Source organism: Rattus rattus, chromosome 1 (genome assembly GCF_011064425.1).
Source record: "Rattus rattus isolate New Zealand chromosome 1, Rrattus_CSIRO_v1, whole genome shotgun sequence".
Lineage (NCBI taxonomy): Eukaryota > Metazoa > Chordata > Mammalia > Rodentia > Muridae > Rattus > Rattus rattus.
This window is the reverse complement of record NC_046154.1, coordinates 36,195,246-36,214,848: the sequence shown is the minus strand read 5'-3', so window position 1 is coordinate 36,214,848 and position 19,603 is coordinate 36,195,246. Positions and strand designations below refer to the sequence as shown.

The 19,603-nt window shown below is 40.1% G+C and overlaps 1 protein-coding gene and 1 pseudogene across 2 annotated transcripts in view; both read right to left on the bottom strand.

Moving 5' to 3' along the window:
* Positions 1–19,603, bottom strand: part of Nfyc (nuclear transcription factor Y subunit gamma) — a 68,045-nt gene that overhangs the window by 27,970 nt on the left and 20,472 nt on the right. For both annotated transcript variants that reach the window (XM_032899001.1, XM_032899007.1), the window contains exon 2: positions 4,618–4,730. In XM_032899001.1, the coding sequence (XP_032754892.1) occupies positions 4,618–4,722 (105 nt within the window). In that variant the 5' untranslated portion in view covers positions 4,723–4,730. The remainder of the gene's footprint in view (positions 1–4,617; positions 4,731–19,603) is intronic.
* On the bottom strand, positions 11,820–13,508 carry LOC116907510 (annotated as a pseudogene).

Sequence of the window (19,603 nt, the reverse complement as noted above, 5' to 3'; positions counted from 1 at the left end):
CCCACTGAGACACTCTAGAAAGTCAAGATTCTCATTCTTCTGAAAGCAATAATTCTCATGGTTGGCTTCACTTTAGAATTGTCTTTTGAAAATCAATTTGTCTGAGCTCTGCTGCAGACTGCCACAATAGAACTCAGGAGTAGAATCCTGACATCAAGGGTTTTGTTTTGTTTTGTTTTTATTAAACTCCTTTCACAACTATCAAGAGTGAGTGTTAAGGGTCACTAATAGAGTCTGCAAAGCACAGATGTACAGGAAGTTTACAGCACTTGGTCTGCTATGGGTTGTTGTTGAAGAGGGCATCGTTATGTAGCTCTGTCTGGTCTGGAATTACTATGTAGGTCAGGCTGACTTTGGACTCACAGAGATATGACTGCCTTTACTTTCCTAGTGATAGGATTAAATGAAGCTACCATGCCTGGTCCAGGACCTATTTGTTTTAAAGATTTATTTATCTTTATTCATTTTATGTGTATGAGTACTTTGCCTGCATGTATATCTATGGACTACATAAGGGCCCATTTGCCAGAGACCAGAAGAGGATGTTACATCCCCTAAGACTGAAGTTATGGATGGTTGTGAGTGGCTATGTGGATGCTGAGAGCTGAGTCCAGGTCCTCAGAAAGAGCAGCCAGTACTCTTTAACACCAAGCCATCTCTCCAATCTCCAGGGCCTGTCTTTTAACAGACTGTCAGTCTTCCATGTTCTTGCTTGACTCCATGATTTGACTGTCATGTTAGAAATGCCTTTGTCCAATCTAGAAGTGTTCATCATAAAAGATGGAACTTTAAATGACTTAATTACTACATGACAGCTATCTGAAGGCTGAACCACACATAGAAAGTTAAGTCAGGGGAAGATTAAATTCCAAGAGTCGGGATCCTCACCATTTGTCCAATTTACTCCCAGCCAAATCACTACCCCCAAAGACTAAATTAAATTAGCTTTCTCTTCTCTACTCTCAAAGAGGTCCGGATGGTTATAAAACCCAGCGACAAGATGTCTACTATGACTTTACATGGTGCTGAATGCTTGTGATTCTAGTGTTTGGGAGGCTGAAAAGACCTCACCCTCACTCCACAGAAGTGAGAGGGACAGAAGGTAGAGGAGCATCTGTATTCTCAATGAGATCCCCACTTGGAAGAGTATGAAAACTCTGTTATTGCTGTTCTAGTGCCTTGGTGAACAGGAATATATAATGTGCTATGTAATCACTGATGGCAGGATTATCTGCTAGGATTTGTAACCAATTTCATCCCCATCTGAATACTTGGATTTATGGACAATTACAGAGCTTTTTAGAGTACAGAACAGGATGGTCAAGTTGAGATGGAAGATTTACTTGATTCACACTAAAATGAGTTAAGGACAGGTATGTTCAATACATCATAAAATACACTGCCTGTCAAAGTTCAGTTACTTGCTTTGGAACAACCAGAATCTCAATTCAGACAGCACATACCACTTTTACAAATATTCATGTTCTACTTATACTTGAGTAGTTTATGCATGATAGGGTTTTAGAAAATCTGCTCAACATTTTAAAATCTCCACCTAAAAGGATCTGACACATCTGCTATCAATTTGTGGGGTGATATATTTCTATAATTCCAGGCCTTGGGAGGCAGACACAGAGGATTGCTGCAAGTTCAAGGCCAGCCTAGTCTACATGATGAAAATCTAGACTGATAAGGGCTGTAAAACAAGATCTTGTCTCAACTCCCTTCCTTCAAAAGCACCACTGAGCTCTGGAAAGACAGAAATTAAGTTCTGACACGCTGCACGGGTAGAGGTACAGTCAGAGAAACAAAGACCTTCCTGTGCAGCAGGCCCGAGAACTAACACCGGTCTCTTAGAAAGGAAACAAGTACCCCACCTTCATTACTCTCTTGTGGAAAACTGGTACTAAGTCTGAAGGGAGAAGTCTGACTCATTCAATCACTCATTATGCAGCTATATGTGTCAGTCATTCTCCTAAGCAGGTGTTACAGCACAGTGGAGTGTAAGGAGTAGAGATGCATGGGGAGAAAAATTTAGTTAAGGCAACAGAAGAACAAGTAAAGGCAACTTCCTTCTTGCACTTCTTTCTCTTCACCTACAAACTCTTAACTAGAAGGGCACTCGTATTGCACTAGCCTGATCTAAATAAAGCACATAAAATCAAATAAGCATAACTATTAGATTATGTGATGGCTAATCTTGGCCGTCAACTTTACTGAATCTGTTATCAACTAAAACACAAACTGCTGGGGCACTCCTGTGAAGGATTTTCTTGATCAGAATATTTGAAGCAGGAAGACCCACCCTAAATCTGGTTGGCACTTTCTGGTAGCAGCCAACACAAAAGTACATGGAGGAAAGAACCTTTACCTTTTCCCTGTTTGCCCTCACCTAGTTCATCTAGCTACAACATTTCCTCTGCTGATATGAGAACCAACTTCTTCATGATTCCAAGAAAGGCTGAAGCCCAGCAGCCCTCCAGGCCTTCAGCATCATTATTGGGTCTGACTGAGCAACTGCCAGATTCTTGGCTTCTCCAGTGTTAAGACACTCATTGTTGGACTACCCATGTTGCATCCTGTAAGCCAATCTAATAAATCTGTGTGTGTGTGTGTGTGTGTGTGTGTGTGTGTGTGTGTTAGAGAATCCTGACTATTAAAAGACTAGCTTCCAAAAATCTGTGCAAAACCCAGACTTCTGACTTTATGAATTTCATTGTTATCCCCTCTACTTACTCTATCTGAAACAGCATAGGTAACTAATACGGAATACGGAAAAGAATCTTCTGGAAACCCACTATGAGCACAGGCCACTCAGAAAAGGTCCAGCCAAGCTCAATAATCCAAAATCCCCTTCATGTGAAGAAATACCACACAGTGGTACATTCAGGACATTAATTACCCCATGTCAGTACCTGATGAGTACCCAGGGGTGTACTTCACCGTATGAAGTTAGGTTAATTTGGTACTTTTGTTACTTCTTTACAGTCTGTCTTGTGAGATCACATTTTCCAGGAGGACAATGATTTAGTCTGTTGAATGTTATAACTAGAGCCACAGAACACAACAGAGGACAAAGTGAGTGAAAAATAAGAATTTGTTGAGTAAACAAACTAACAAATTAATCTTATTTGCCAGAGTATAAAGGCCACTAAACCTAAGAAATTAGCTCCATGTCAGGAAAAAAAAAATCCAGCATCTGTTCTGCCAAGGCAGCAATGGCACAAGACACGGGAGTTCCTTCCATACTTGCTAAGACACCAAACTGAATGTTTTTCATTAAAAACATGACAATATATTCTGAAAGTACTTCTGTTTTATCGTGCCTTTCTCCTGCTGCTACCTCTGTACCTGCATTCCCACCCCAATCTCTACCATACAAAACTTCTTGTTTTTCCTCTAAATACAGGTTCTTTCCTCTAGGACTCCCAAGCCTTTGTGCACACTCTTACTGCTACCTAGCATAAGGAACTATTTCCCCATCCCATCCACATGGCTGATGGTCACTCATATTTTAAGACCCAATAAACATGCTGTTCTTTTCGTTTGTTTCTTGCTAAGTTTTATCACAGCTCAAGTCATCAGTTGGTAGCAAGTACGGCAACTGCTGAGGCATCCCAGCAGCCCTCTACCTACGCCGCCATTTAAAGCCTTCTCTAGCTCAACCAGAGAAAACAGGTACTACTTTGTTTCCAGGCCTCCCACAATACATTCCCTTTCATTGCTTCACCTCTTACCACTGTGACTGTGTTCCTAAGTACTGCGTGAACATTATTCTAGTTGCAATTAGAAGACAGTAAGTAAGCTCCTTAAAAATGTGGTTATATCTGACTTTTCTATGTTCACAGTTTTCAATAGGAGAGGATTTTAGCTCAAAGGAACATCTGCCAGTCTATGAGGTTTTTGTTTTTTGGAGTTTTTGGTCACAGTTATGAAAAAATTGCTAATGGCAGTTAGTGAGCAGAGGGCAGGATGTTGCTAAATTACCTAAAAAACATAGGCCACGGGGTTGGGGATTTAGTTCAGTGGTAGAGCGCTTGCCTAGCAAGCACAAGGCCCTGGGTTCGGTCCCCAGCTCCGAAAAAAAGAAAAGAAAAAACAAAACAAAAAAAAAAAAACAAAAACAAAAAACCAAACATAGGCCAGCCCCTTAGAACAAAGGTCTCATAATGTTGCTACTGAGAAACCTTAATCTAAGTATATGTTTTTAGTGTATGTTTTAAGTAAGTATATCTAGTGCTAGAAGTGCTGGCTCACAGTGCACCTCTTCTGAATAAGCCGTCCAACGGTTTAACAAAATTAGAGAAATTTGGTATAGCCAATAAACTAGGTTATAACTAAGGAAACAGGTTGAAACTATTATAGAAAAGTGCAATCTCTGCTTTTCTCTATATGCAAAAGAGCAGTTTCACATGAGCCTGCCTCCAAGCAGAACTCTGAACAGATATCCACTTAGTCACAAACACACCTTGGTATTGCCTCCTACAAGTTAAATTCTATTTTTCTCCCCAGCATACAGGTCAGGAATATACTATGCCTTTGTGAATATGCTTGAAGATAAAAGTGCCTGTGCCTCGTTTCTGCTGATTTGCTTTAGAAGCCACTGCTCTTCCTTACCACTGTTAAGTTTCGGATTTCTTCCATGACTCTGGGCCAGAAGGACTGAAGGCTTTGCTGGGCATCACTGCTGCTGGTACTGCCAAACCCTCCTTCTGTGGACATTTTGACACCTGAAAACACACAGAGACACAAAGCACATTAGAAATAATATAGAAATAATAAAGTCATACTCTGTCCAGGTTAGTTATCTATCTTTCTATAGATGTTTTCATTGGTTTAACTGTTTCAGTCTTAAGGTCTATGTTGTGCTGATGGGCTTTTTGGCACAGGTTTATTACATCTTCACAAAAGACATTTGAAGCAAAATTTTTCTAGATTACATCACAGACTGTCAAAAAGTTCCAATTTAGAAAATCAAATTTTGAGCTAGACAGTGGCCATGCACATCTTTAATTCCAGCAGGGAGGCAGAGATAGGTGGATCTTTGTGACTTTGAGGCCAGCCTGGTCTACAGGATAGCCAGGGCTATACAGAGAAGAAGGCAGAGGAAGAGGAGTAAATCAAGTTGAGAAAAGCCAACTACTGTGAATCAGAAGTTAACTTCTCATGGGAATGTCCCCACAGAACGGGAAGGTATTCTGTGATCCAGTCTAATCCATACTTTTCAGCCATCATTCTCTTCCCAGCTTTCTAAGGTATCCATAGCTGCTCAGACTCCATGACACAGACTGTAGCATACACGTAGGGGATTGATGATAGAGAATGGAAAGCTAAAGAGTTTTGGAAAATAACAATAAGTCACAGATATTAACTTTTATTTATTTGTTAGACGCTGAGACTATTTCTCTGAGTTTCTAATGTTATTACTACCCCTGATTGCCAATAAATCTATCTTAAAATGGAACATTAAAAGTGCTGAAGGCACAAGCGGTAATTAAGTGGGTAGTATGAAGTCTCTAAACTGAAAGTGAGCACTCCCTAATAGTTCCATAGCCCCAACTTTGCTTTGGAACAATACCACACAGGACACCAACAGTTAGAAGCTTTAAAGATAGTTGAAGCCATAATCCTGGATCTGAGGTGGAAGCAGGAGGATGAGTTCAAGGTCAGTTTTGGCTAAACAGTTTGCCAGCCTGTACTACATGAAAGTTTATTGTTTGTTTGGGGTTTTGTTTGTTTGTTTGTTTGTTTTGTTTTGTTTAAAAAGGAGGGGGGGATGAGATAGCTCAATGGATATCTGGTAAAAGGAAGAAACCATTTCTCCAAAGTTGTCCTTCCACATATGTGCTGTAGCACACACACATACACACAAAATAAAATGCTGGGGCTTAAGAAAAAAGGCTAGGTGAAAGAAGTGATGACTTAAAATCATGATGGAGAGAGGAAGATCAGAACCTGTATTTTTCCATCTACTTTGTAATATAGTAAGGGAAATGAAACATTCCCCCAGTAGACAGACAATAAAGAAATATTGTTGTGCCTTAAAAAATGTACAGAAACAAAGTATTTTTAAAAACCTCTAGTTAAAACACTTACTTGGCAAGCATTTAACTTAAGGACAAGGAACTTTTAATTATCTAAAGAATTCCAATTGCAGTGAAATAGTTAAAAATGTCTAATATCCCAGTGGCAGGCCACTGGAAAAGTACTGTGTAAGCTATTTAGAACTAATTCTGCAGGGTTAAAAGAAAAGTACCGGGCTAGAGAGATGGCTCAGTGGTTAAGAGCACAGACTACTTTACCAGAGGTCCTGAGTTCAAATCCCAGCAACCACATGGTGGCTCAAACCATCTGTAATGAAATCTGATGCCTTCTTCTGGTGTGTCTGAAGACAGCTACAGTGAACTTATATAATAAATAAATATTAAAAAAGAAAAGTAACAGAGCCAGGTACCACATGAACAAACATGTATGTTCTTTCTTTCTACCTCCCATGGGGATATCACTATATAGTGCTGGCTATCCTGAAACTCACTATGTAGACCAAGTTGGCCTCAGATCTGCTAGGATTAATAGCATACTAGGATTAAAGGCATGAGGCACTACACCAGGCTTCAAATATGTAACTTCCTAGGCTTCATGTATGTCCAGCTGGGCAGGCCATTCTCCACTAGCAGAGTGGAATAGCTGGTGAGTCTAGGTTTAAACTGTAAGGATGCTGAAGCCACTGCTAAATGCTTGTTTAAGACTACATGACCTATCTGATCCCCGCCACCACTCATTTTCCTTTTAAAGAAATGAGTGTGTGTGTAGGGAAGCATGACAGTTAAGACTTCAAAGCAGATTTCACTTTGGTGTAATGGCATTAGTGGATGATGACATAATGGGAAAAATGGTTGGAGCCAATTTCTGATGCTGGATGGCTATAAACAGCTCTCTACACCAACAGGAACTCTTTAAGTAGCTGGGTAGCAGTGTGATCTTAGGAGTTTTTGGAAAGAGTTAAAGGGAAGTGTTGAATCACAAGTGGAAATGACTAGATAAAAATCTCAAGCCCTAAAAACCTACAGAGATCCTGTATAACACAGCTCCATGGCACTTCACTCATTACCACAAGGCCTATGCTGTACTTCAGATGTACCCAGAACACAAAAATCATTAGGAAATAGATGCTTTGAGACAGCCACTGCACATGATCCAGGCTAGCCTAGAAACTCTACACATCCAAGGATGACTTTGAATTGTTCATCCCCTGGCCTCTACTTCCAGAGTGCTGACATTATAAGCACATGTCACCTCATCTAGTTTATGAGATACTGGGGACCAAACTCAGGCTCGGTGTTTACCAGGTAAACATTCTACTGAGCTACACCTCCAGCTCCATGCAAAGAATTTTAATTTAGCTCTATTAATAATTTCCTATTAAATATTCATGACAAGAGAGTGATAGTCAACATTTTGTTAAATAGGCAAATTTTTAAAAACATTTTTCTAGCCAGATATGTCAGCACACACCTGTAATCGCAGCCTTCAGGAGGCCGAGGTAGCGGACCAAGTTCAAAACTAGCCTAGGCTATAAAAAACTGTGGTAGTGGTGATGAAGAAATGGTTGTGTGGCTCAGTGGTAGAGCACTTGCCTAGCATTCACATAACTCTGAGCTCCTTACCATCACATACAGAATATCATATTTAAAATGAAGTATGGTAGCTCATGTATCATCTTGGCACTTAGGGGCTGGGGAAGGAGTATCTGGAGTCCAGAGGGCAGCCCTATCTTAAACAAACAGACAAAAAACAAACAAAAATAAAAACCCAGAAACAATCTAACTTTTGTTTCAGGGAACCATGGATAGGTGTGTGTGATCTTAGCACACTGCTGTGCAGACAGACTGTTACCCAGTTAAGGGAGAATTCGCACTGCTACTAGTAATTCCTTTCCTTTACCTGCTGTTGGTGACTAGATTACATTGGAGTACAGACACCTGTGAGATTTAAAGTTTGGTAAGTTTTAACTGTTTCCTTCCAAACACACAATTTATTATAAGGGTACATGGACTGGCTTTAAAATTTACACTATATCTCAAGCAATATAGTTCATAAAAAAAACTTTTGTTTTCAGTATTCACTCACTGAAGTATTAATTTAATATTAAAGTAACGCAGTCAGCATAACTATAAACACAAACTAATTCTACTGGCTAAATACTCAAAAGTGGGTGGGGAGAAGTAACCTGAATTACTTATTTTAGTAATTAACACATAAGTGACAACTGAATTGATCTTGCTACAAAATTAGCTCATTTACAACCTCTACACCCCATGGAAAAACATGCAAGGTTCATCTGGGTATTGAAACACACATTTATATTAGAATTATTCCTAACACTAACATTTAAGACACAGAAGCAAAGAACGGGAAAGTTTAGGTCAACCTAGCCCACACAATGAGAACATGTGGGAAGGTAGGGGAAACTGGGAGCACTGGGAGCGTTAGGATTCTTTTCACTCTATGTTAAGTCATTGCCTACCACTATTTATATAACAGACAAAGATAAAACTGTCTTTAGACCAAGCGCACTAACTTACATCGCTCTTATGAAAAATGCAATATAAATCTCAGATTTAATTCATTATTGATACTCAATTTATTATTCATGTTCATTAATTACTATTTAAGTACTTGAATAAGACTTCTTGTTTAATGAGCTGAAGTACTCAATAGTCATTTCTGGAAGTATTTTCAAATCCCAGTATCTATTAATTTGTCTGATTCTAAATTAACTGATTTTATAAATGGTTTCCTTTCCAAAGCTATAGAGGAAAGACTCAAAGTCCATCATGAAAATACTGTTTCCATAATGCTCAACTCAAAACTTCTCTAAATATCCTCAACCTAGTAGTACCTTCCTGAGTCCGCTCTGTGTATGAGTCATCTCTGGTTCCTTCATAGCAGCTAGCACATAAGGTAACTACTAGGATGGGCAGGAGTCACTGGGCAGTATGGCCTCTCTAGGAAAAAGGGAAGCCTGAACATCTTGACCTGAAAGAGACTAGGACTGCCTGAATAACCAAGAGAAGTGGTTACATAGGAATCTCAGAACAAAGGGTTTTCTCAGGCTGGTAAGATGACTCATCATGTAAAGGTGTTTCCCTTCCTGAATCCAATGCCTTGGTAGTATGGCATACACCTTTAACTCCAGCAGTTGGGAGGTAGAGGCAGACAAATCTTTCAGGCCAGCCAGGTTCTTCAAACTCTTGGGGGAATAAAAATCCATGTGGCTTGCAACCAACCCCCTGTAACTCTAGCTCCAAAGGAGCTCTTGAAAAACAAAAAACTACCTGAGGTGAGCTTCACATAAAAGGAGTAATAGAAAGATCCATGTACATCCAAGAATTCTGCCTTGGTGGTTGTACAGCAACTGAAGACACAGGAAGCACAGGATGCGTGTCCTTAACAACCATAAATCGTTCTAAGTTAGAGCCTCTTTTCACAAGGCACTTAAAACAGACGCTGGGAAGGAGGAGGGGCAAACATCTCTGTCTGGCTTAAATATTACCAATAAAATAAGAAACTAGGGGGTTGGGGATTTAGCTCAGTGGTAGAGCGCTTGCCTAGCAAGCGCAAGGCCCTGGGTTCGGTCCCCAGCTCCGAAAAAAAAAGAAAAAAGAAAAAAAAATAAATAAGAAACTACATCTGGGCTTAGTGGGGCAGACCTGCAATCTCAGCAAGAGGGAGGTCTGAAGCAGAAGGATCACAAGTTCAAGTCTTGCCTGGGCTACAGAGAGTTCAAGGCTTTGTTGAAGGTATGAACGGTATAAGTTAATTGTAGAGGACTTCCCTAATATTCATGAGGTCTAGGTTCACAGTGCTCTTATATTCAATCTAAAAATGCAACAAAAAACAAACACCAAAGCAGGAAACAGTAAGATTCAAATGGATCATTAAGAAAAGGTATTTATGGGGTTGGAGATTTAGCTCAGCAGTAGAGCGCTTGCCTAGCAAGCGCAAGGCCCTGGGTCCTGTCCCCAGCTCTGGGGGAAAAAAAAAAAAAAGAAAAGAAAAGAAAAGAAAAGGTATTTATTAGCAAATAACACTGGTTACTTTGTCATTCTTGAAAAAAAACAAACAAACTATGTATGCAGTTCATAAAGGATCTCTAAAGACTTTCTTAGAAGCACAAGATATAGCTCAGTAGTAGAGCACCTCAGGGAGCACAAGGGGGATAGTTCTGGTATGGGATATACCAAAACCAGCCTCATAATATGAGAAAGAAAGCCAGGCTACCTGGCTACAGAACAAGACCCTGACTCAAAAATAAAAATAAGAAAAGTAAACACCTATGATCCAGCACTCAAGAGGATGTCAGTAGGATGGTCACTCCAAATTGGAGGCGCTAATGAATTCCAGTAAGGAAAGATACAAAGAGATTTATGGCTTAAGTGGCAAACCTGTGAGACTAGCAATCTCACGATCACTGGAACCCAAGTAGCAAAATCAACTCTTTGACCTGCACACAGGTGCCATGGCATATGAGTACCCCCATGTATACACAAACATAGCTGGGCGTGATAGTATGCACCTTGACAGTACCCCAGCATGAGAGACAGAGGCGGGCCTCTGAGTCTGAAGCCAACCTAACCTATCTACTGTGTTCCAGGAAAGCCAGAGCTACAGAGAGACATAGTCTCGAAAAACAAAACAAAACAAAACAACAATCAAATAAGAAAAAAACCACCACCACAACAAAACAAATTGTAAAATAAAATTAAACCAAAGAAATCCATAGGCTTTATTATTGCAATATTTGATATAGCTTCTTCTAAAATTATACCTTCAGGTTTTTAACTCTCTATTTCTTGCCATGTACTTCATTTCATTCTCCATACTGCTTAGAAGGGTGGAGGCAAGAGCATAAGGTCAACCTCAGCCACATAATAAATGGCAGTCTGGACTGCATGATGCCCTGTCTCAATAAACAAGCAAACAAAAAATCCCACCCTAATGTCATAACAAAACTATTAAAGGAAACCATAAACCCACTATAGGAAAACATACTCTCTCCATGTTCGAGGAAGAGGCCGAAAGATTAAGAGTTTGAGAAATCTTGAAAGTAACTGGGCCATATAGTGAAAACCTATTTAAAAACAAGAACAAGAACAACAACAAAAAAGAGGCCACTTCTTGACCAATGTTGTTACTGCTAAAAAAGACTGACCAAACCTGGTTTGTTTTTTTTGCTTTTTTTGTTTTGTTAACTAAATGCAATGCTCTCCCTATTAAACATAAACAAATCTTAGGTTTTTACTGTGTTGGTAATACACACACACACACACACACACACACACACACACACACACACACACACACACACACACACACCTGTATGCTCTAAGTGCACAGTGCTCTCAGAGTCCAGAACAAAGTGTTGATCCTCTGGAACTGGAGTTACATGCTGCTGTGATCTCCCATGCGAGTGCTGGGAACAGAACTAGGAATCAAGTCCTCTGAAAGAGTTAACAAGGTCTCTTAAGCACTGAACCATCTCTACAGTCCCATATCTTCCCCTATTAATGTCTCCAATCTAGCCTGCATAGGTCTTTTGAGCTATTATCTTCAACCATTCCAGTGCCTCCAACTTAACATAAATCAAGGAATATTTTCCACTACTCAAAGCACCTATCTTGGGTAGACAAGGTAGCACAGTGGATAAAGTAATGTGTCACCAAGTCTGACCACCGGAGTTTGATGCCCTGGAACTACTAATGTCTACAAATTATCCTCTGGCATACACATACACACAAATGAATCAATTAGCCAAGTTTTTTTTTTTTTTTTTAAAGTAAGAAAGCTCCTATTCCCACCCCTGTGGTCATTGCAGCAATGTGGAGCTTTGGATGTTATGTTACTGTGGGGCTGGCCTCAACACTCATCTGCATCAGTTTCCTAAGTACTAAGATTACATCTGGGTTTAACCCCCACCCCAAATACTGGGGCTGGAACCCAAGCCTGTGCATACCAGGCAAATGTTCTTCCACTGAGCCCTTCACACCTTTTTGGGGTTTTTTTTTTTTTTTTACCACATCTTTCTCTGTCACTGTTAAAAACACTTTTAGTTCCAGTTTTGCTTAAGTATTCAATGACCAATTTCTTTATGTAAACCAACCAAAATTCTTCAAGTGTTATATTTAAAACAGTAACTGAGCAATGAATGTTAATCTAAATAAGCAGATGAGGAAGAAAGGAAGCGGGACTGAAGCTACTTTGTGCATGCTACATTAGGTAACCATCTAAATTACCAAAGGAAAAATGAAATTGAAAACTCAGAATTTCTAAACAATTTTACCAATAATTTGCTTCTCACATTTAAAAAGATGGACCTTACAATATGCTATTATCAATCACCTTGGCATTGCAAGCCTTCAGTTTTCATCATAAAACCAATCACAAACTCCAGAAGGAAAAAAATAACACTGTTCTACAAATTAAGATACCAGTTTGTGGGGGCTGGAGAAATGGCTCAGAGGTTAAGAGTGCATGTTCTAGAAGAGGACCTGGGTTCAACTTCCAACATAGACACGGCAGTTCACAACTATGTGTAACTTAGTTCTAGGGGATCCATCATGCACATACATACATATATGCAGGCAAATACTCATACACATAATATAATTTGAAAATCTAGGAAGCTGAGAGAGACACAGATTTGTCAGTATGCTAGTCTACCACATAGACACTCGGCTGGGGATCTGTCTGTATCTAGGGTTGGTCTGGGCTATACGCACTCTCCTTAAAGATCTGCTCACTAGGACACATTTTTAAACTGGCAACAGAGCCACTTTTTCTCCTTCAAAACCATGTTTCTGTTTGCCATCTACTCCAAGGTGAAACAAGGGCCACATCATTTAGCTAGGCTATGACAGGAAAAGAAAAAAGTACGGTCACTAGTACATACAATGGAAGTGACACGGTGTAGAGAGGGTATTTTAAGTTGTGTTGCTGTGGAATAGATAATGGTATACGTATTTTTTCCAAGTCTTTATTTTTATTACTTAAAAAAGCTGCATATTTATTTTGCTTTCTGACTCTGTGCCTGACCCTTCAACGCCTCCACAATTTTCTGCTCCTCAATAAGGAAAGCCCACTTGATCCTGTCACGGACACACTTGGCACACATGGAGCCACCATAGGACCTGCTGACGTGCTTTTTTGTTTTACACAATCTCATAAGGACTTTGGGTCTCACAGCACGGACCTCTCACAGTCTACCTGGGCATACACCACACGCGGATTTGGGTGCTTTCCCAACCTTCTTGGTGTAAAGGTAAACAATCCTGTTGCCAGGGGTTCGAGACAGCCTAGTTTTGTTACAGGCTGTATTGTAGAAAACCCTATGACTGGACCATCCTGAGTGCCTGTAAGCACTGTCCCCTGAAGAGAAAAAAGCAGTATACCTATTTTTTTATTCCCCAACTTTCCTCACCCCTGCATGGGTGCTCAACTTCAATCATACCCAAATGTATGACAATAATAAAGCACTATCATGAGTAGTTTGTAGGATAATGTAAAACAACCAAACACTGAGTGGAGAATGCTAAAGCATGAACCCAACAACTACTGCCCCCAAAACAAATAGGAGATGTGGTCTGGCTTTGTAAATGAAATTTCCTTGAAGATGCAATTCTCATTTGCTTGAGTTGCCTGTGGCTTTCAATAGAAAGCACAAGGCCTGCAAATCCTAAAATATGTGGTCCCTTAAGGAAAGGGTACTAATCAGAGCAATGACAGATGCTCTATTCATCCTCTACTTTCTGTTAAAGAACAAGAGATGAAGCTTTTCTGGAGCACACTGCTCTTCCGTGGCTTCCATGACTCCTAACCTGCTCAGCCTTCATTAGAAGTAGGCTGGACCTGCTTCCTCCACCCCACCAAAGTAATAAATGCACTGTCTTTGACTCTCCAGCCAAAAGAGAATAAATGCATTCTTGTAAAAGAATGTAGGAATGTAGAGCAACTAGCTTTTTAGGCCCCGACACAGAAGGAAATCCTGACATTAGGTAAGCAGCTAGGTTGTGTCATTTTGCTTCCTAGGCCATCTGAGATTTGCAAATAAACTTTGCTAAATTTTTGGCAAGATTTCTGTATCCAGAATTAAGAAGTGTGAGTCTGAATAGTATTTCAAAGATGACAACTTTGGAAATTTGGAATTTACAAATCACTTGCTACAAACATTACCTTTAGTAAATACATCTTCACTCAGTTCAGTGATAAACTTATCAGGATCATTCCAATTTTACACAACCAGGCCCATTGAATTACTTTAGTTCCCAACACAGTGAATAGTAGAGTTAGAATGAAAGAACTCCAAGGCTCTGTTCTTTAGTATAGCTTGTTAAGTCTCCCTCCCTCCCTCCCCTCTCTCTGCTGTTTTCAGGTGTATGTATTTTCAAAATATTCAAAGGTAGTCTCAGCATGGGATTATTGACTTAAATCCTTAGACCAAACATCCATTTGCTCCCAGCATCCCTCTAACTTATTTCTCGGTCTCCTTCTCTTTTTCCATGGGTTCTTACTATGCTGGCTGGGGAAGTAGCCAACTCATGACCTCAAGTAACCCTGCCACCTCCTGAGTGCTGAGACCACACACAGACCACTGCACCCCTGCTCTCCTTGGCCTGCTGTCACTTTTTTCCTTATCCTTTCCCTTCCCAAACATACACATCAGCAACTATGAGTATTCAGCTGTGAACAGTGGGGGGCAGTAAAGTACAAGTTAAAATACACTGGGCCAGGGGGTCCTTAACACCAATTCCTGTGTGTTTATGATCTTGGGCAAATCACTTAACTTCTTAGAGCCACTATTGTTTGCTCAGCAACAGACAGCCACTCCTGGCCTCAACAGTCTCAGAACAGTTCCAAGCCTCCACTCCAACAGCTCCTTCAGGAACAGACCTTTCTGTTTACGTGCTTACTTTTTGTTCTTTAAAAAGCCCTGTTTCATGTGCACAGAGATATAAATTAAAAGAGACCTCGCATCTCTTTTATAACTATCAAGTAGTTCAGAGATTTTTAAACTACTCAAGTTAGAACAAAATATTCTAATTCCAAAAACCAAACAATTAAAGCTGAAGGTGAGAAGGAATGTTTCAAATGTTAAAAACTGGGAATATCATCGATCAGTACAGACGCAGGTTTTCCCTATAAATCAATCCAGAGACATAGAACTCTTTAGACTTGTATAAACTGGGAGTGTAAGGCTATTTCATCTTGTAGAACATGGAGTCTAGGGCAGCTACCACACTATCAGACTCCACTTAGTCCTGTCGACAAAAGAAAAAAAGTTCTGTTTTGAACTCTGAAGTAAGCTCTGAATGGGAGCATCTTTAATTCTAGCACTTAGGAGCAGGCAGATTTCTGAGTTTGAGGTCAGCCTGGTCTATGTAATGAGTTTTATATCACAAAGTGAGCATTTTTCTGGGGTGGTGGGGAGGGTGGAGCATTTTCTGGGGGGTGGTGGGAGGGGGTGGAGCATTTTCTGGGGTGGTGGGAGGGTGGACATTTTCTGGGGGTGGTGGGAGGGGTGGAGCATTTTCTGGGGTGGTGGGAGGGGGTGGAGCATTTTCTGGGGTGGTGGAGGGGGGTGGGCATTTTCTGGGGGTGGTGGGAGGGGTGGAGCATTTTCTGGGGTGGTGGGAGGGGTGGAGCATTTTCTGGGGTGTGGGAGGGGGTGGAGCATTTTTCTGGGGGTGGTGGGAGGGGTGGAGGAAGGAGATGGCTCAGTGGTTAATAACAGTGACTGCTCTTCTAGGACCTACATTCAATTCCCAGTACCTATGTAGCAACTCACAACTGTTTGTAATGTCAGTTCCAGAAGATCCAGACGCCCTCCTCTGGCCTCCTCAGGCACTGCATGGACAGGTGTGCAGACAGAAGCAAACCACCATAAGTTTTTGTTGTTGTTGTCGTCGTCGTTGTTGTTGTTGTTGTTTTTAAAAAATGTTAATAAAAGAAAAGAAAAAAGTAAAGAAAGATGCACTTTGGTCCTTCTTTATTTAAACTCCTGGACACACAGGCAAGAATTCTGGGGGCCGTTTCATGGACTACAACTACTGTTTAAGGATTTGGATTATACCATAAATAAAAAACTTAGCTTTCCAACTGTAAAGAAATTTAATACATCTACTAATTAGTCTCAAAGAAGATTTTTCTTTCTCTCAAAATATCTTTAGTGCACAACTGAGTCTACTTCTATGCATGGTATTTTTAGACTTATTAATATGGTTTATTATTATTTTGGAATATAATCTTTTAAACCTCAAAGGTCTACATTCCTATTTTCTTCCTGGTTTTTACATAACTATCTGTTTCTGACACACATTCAAAACAATATGCCTCCCATATAGTGGAAGGACCATGGACCCAGTGACAAAACACAGGATCTTCAAGAACTACTCTAAGATCTCAAGACTCCTTGGCCTCAAATTTTTGAAATCTGACTATGGAGAGATTCCTTCTTAAGTACTTGTGTCCATTGGTATAGAAACCTCTGTGCAATAATCAAGTAGAAGAATAACAAAATGGTAATAGGGAAGAAGAAAAGGATAGAGATGGAGAGGAACTGTTCTTTAGAAATGCAGCCCAATAGTTAATCATAAGGCTTTCCTGGGAAACAGAAGACTGTGCTGGCAAATTACTTTTTTATTTTATATGTAAGATAACACATGTATGTTAGATATATACACACACATATACATACATACATACACACATACACATGTATGTTTTTAAATTTTATTATTTTTATTTATTTTTGCCTGTGTGTATGTCTGTGTGCCACTTGTGTTCAGTGCCTGCAGAAGCTTAAAAAGAGCATCCGTTCCTTGGGAACTAGAGTTACAGATGACTAAGATACCATATGGGTACTGGGAATTGAACCTGGTTGCTCTGGAGGAGCAGCCAGTACTTTAACCACTGAGCCATCTGTCCAGACCTCCTCAGAAGGTTTTACAAGAATATTGATACAGGGTTGATTATACTGATTATTAAGGGTGGGAGGAACTAATCCTCCAAGACACCAAAACCCAAACCCCCCACTTCTATGTAAAGCAATAGTTACATTGACCTCCAACAACTGTATCTTTTACACGTTTCTGTGTGAGAACATGCATGGGTACACTAGTACATATGATCTCTACGAACTGTTTTTGTTGGAATGGCTGTCTATTACAAGCCTCATAGATCCTCCCTCCTCAGCCTTCCGATTCCTGGGGTTACAGGTACACAAAGCCACACCTAGCTTTTTACATGAGGGTTGGGAATCCATACTCATATCCTCATGCTTAAACAAACAAACAAGCAGAAAACCATGACTGAGTCATTTCTGCAGTCTTATCCTTTATACTTCTGAAGTAGCTTCACATTCACTTATTTTGTTCTCATTACAAATATAAGAAACTGAGCACAGGTATAAACACTCCCATCTGACAGGTTGATCTGGGTAGACTGAGAGACTTGGCAAGGGACACGTAGTAGTCTACGTGAGAGCTGGAACTCGAACCCATGTCCTGTACTCTTGTGTATGAAAGTAGACTTGAACTTGCTATACTATCCCTTGAATTTATGATCCGTCTTACCTCCACCTTCTGTATCACCTGGCCCAGTTTATGAGTTGCTGGTGTATGCCAGGCAAACACCCTAACTAAACTGTATCTCCAGGTCTCACTACCATATTTTCACTTTAAAAAAATGTGCTTTAGCGTTTTGCTTGCATGTATATCTGTGCACTACTTGCATGCCCAGTACCCTTGGAGGACAGAAAGGGGCATTAGATCTCATGGGTGCTGGGAATTGAATACAGGTCCTCTGGAAGAATAGTTGGTACTCTTAATTGCTAAAGCAGCTCTCCAGACCCTCATCTTCTGAGATATCATTTCTCACTGACCTAAAGTCCATGACTCATTTAGACAGGCTACAATCCACTGGTTTCCACCTTTCCAGCAGTGGGATTACAGGCAAATGCCCACCACATCCAGACTCCTAGACTGCAGCAAGTTCTCTTTTGTTAAGAGTGGTTATTCAAGCTGGGCTTTAATTCCAACACTTAGGAGATAAGTGGATTTGAGAGTTCAAGGTCAGCCCGATTTAAGTGGAGAAGTACAGGCAAGTCGAGGTTACACAGTGAGACCCTGTCTCAAACAAACGACAGAAGAAAAGTATCTCAGTGCTTTGAGGGTTGTTACTCTGGCAGAGGAACCAAAGCTTAGGTCTCAGTATCCCTATCAGGAGGCTCACATCCTGAACTCCAGCTCCAAGGGATCTATGCCTTCTCCTGGCCCCTGTGAGCCACATGAACACACGTTCAGAGAAATAAAAATAAATCTTTTTCTTTGGTAAATAAAACTTAAGAATTTATGGATTTTCCCATTCTGGAACACTTATCTATCTTTATTTTGTTTCTAATCATTGTGAAAAATAGAGATCTATAATGCAAAGCCACCAGATTACTATATGCTTTTTTTAAAAAAATATTTTATTTATTTATTTTATATGAGAACACTGTAACTGTCTTCAGACAGACCAGCATCGGATTCCATTTACAGATGATTGTGAGCCACCATGTGGTTGCTGGGAATTGAACTCAGACCTCTGGAAGAGGAGTCAATGCTCTTAACTGCTGAGCCATCTCTCCAGCCCTACTATATGCTTTTAAAGGTGGAAACTGGTTATTTTAAGGTCAAAGTTTCCAAGTTTGGTATACTGCAGAATTCTTCAAGGACTAAGATTAGACCAATGGGTTACCAGCCAATAGTGGAAATTGAAAGACCTTGTAGACCCAATTCACTTTCTGGGGCTTGGTAAACTTTTGCTCTAAGACCCAACAACCTTAGTCAGTCCTCCATTATAGCTGTTTCAATAGCTGCACAGATTCCCTTTGTTCTAATTACTTCACTCAGGGTAAAACAAGAATTATAAATCACAGCTAGGATATCTAAAGCAGACTGTTTAGTCATTTCTCATCTAAAAATGATCTCTGTGGTTTAAGTGAAGAACTCAATACATACTACAAATTGTCCCTGTATGACTGAAAATTAGCAGAGAACTGCTAATCCTGATCTACCCAAGTATCTATTTTTGGAAAACATCTATTTGTATGACTGTAGTGAATTTAGGAGTCACAGAAAGCAATTTCCCAAATATGTACTACTGTCCAAAGTATCTACCTGTAATTTGTTCTAAAAGTGGCTAAAGCCACCTTTTCCAATAAAAGCTTTCAAAGTAATTCAATCTTACTATGCATTTGCTCCTTAGTGATCATTTACATAATAAAAAACTGAGAACTCTTAAGAAATTTTGAGTCCCTTCGGCTGGATTTTGTTGTTGTTTTGTCTTTACAAGGCAGGATTTCTCTGCGTAGCTCTGGCTGGCCTTGAATTTAGACGTCTCCAGTGCTGAGATTAAGGATTAAAGGCATGTTCAACCAAACACCTGGCTTTGTGCCCCCACCCTTTTTTTTAGACTTGGAGGTATTGTGGGGGAGGAGTGTTCACTCTATAAAAAAAGATGGTCTTGAGTTTTTGGTAATCCCCCTGCTTCAACTCCCAAAGTA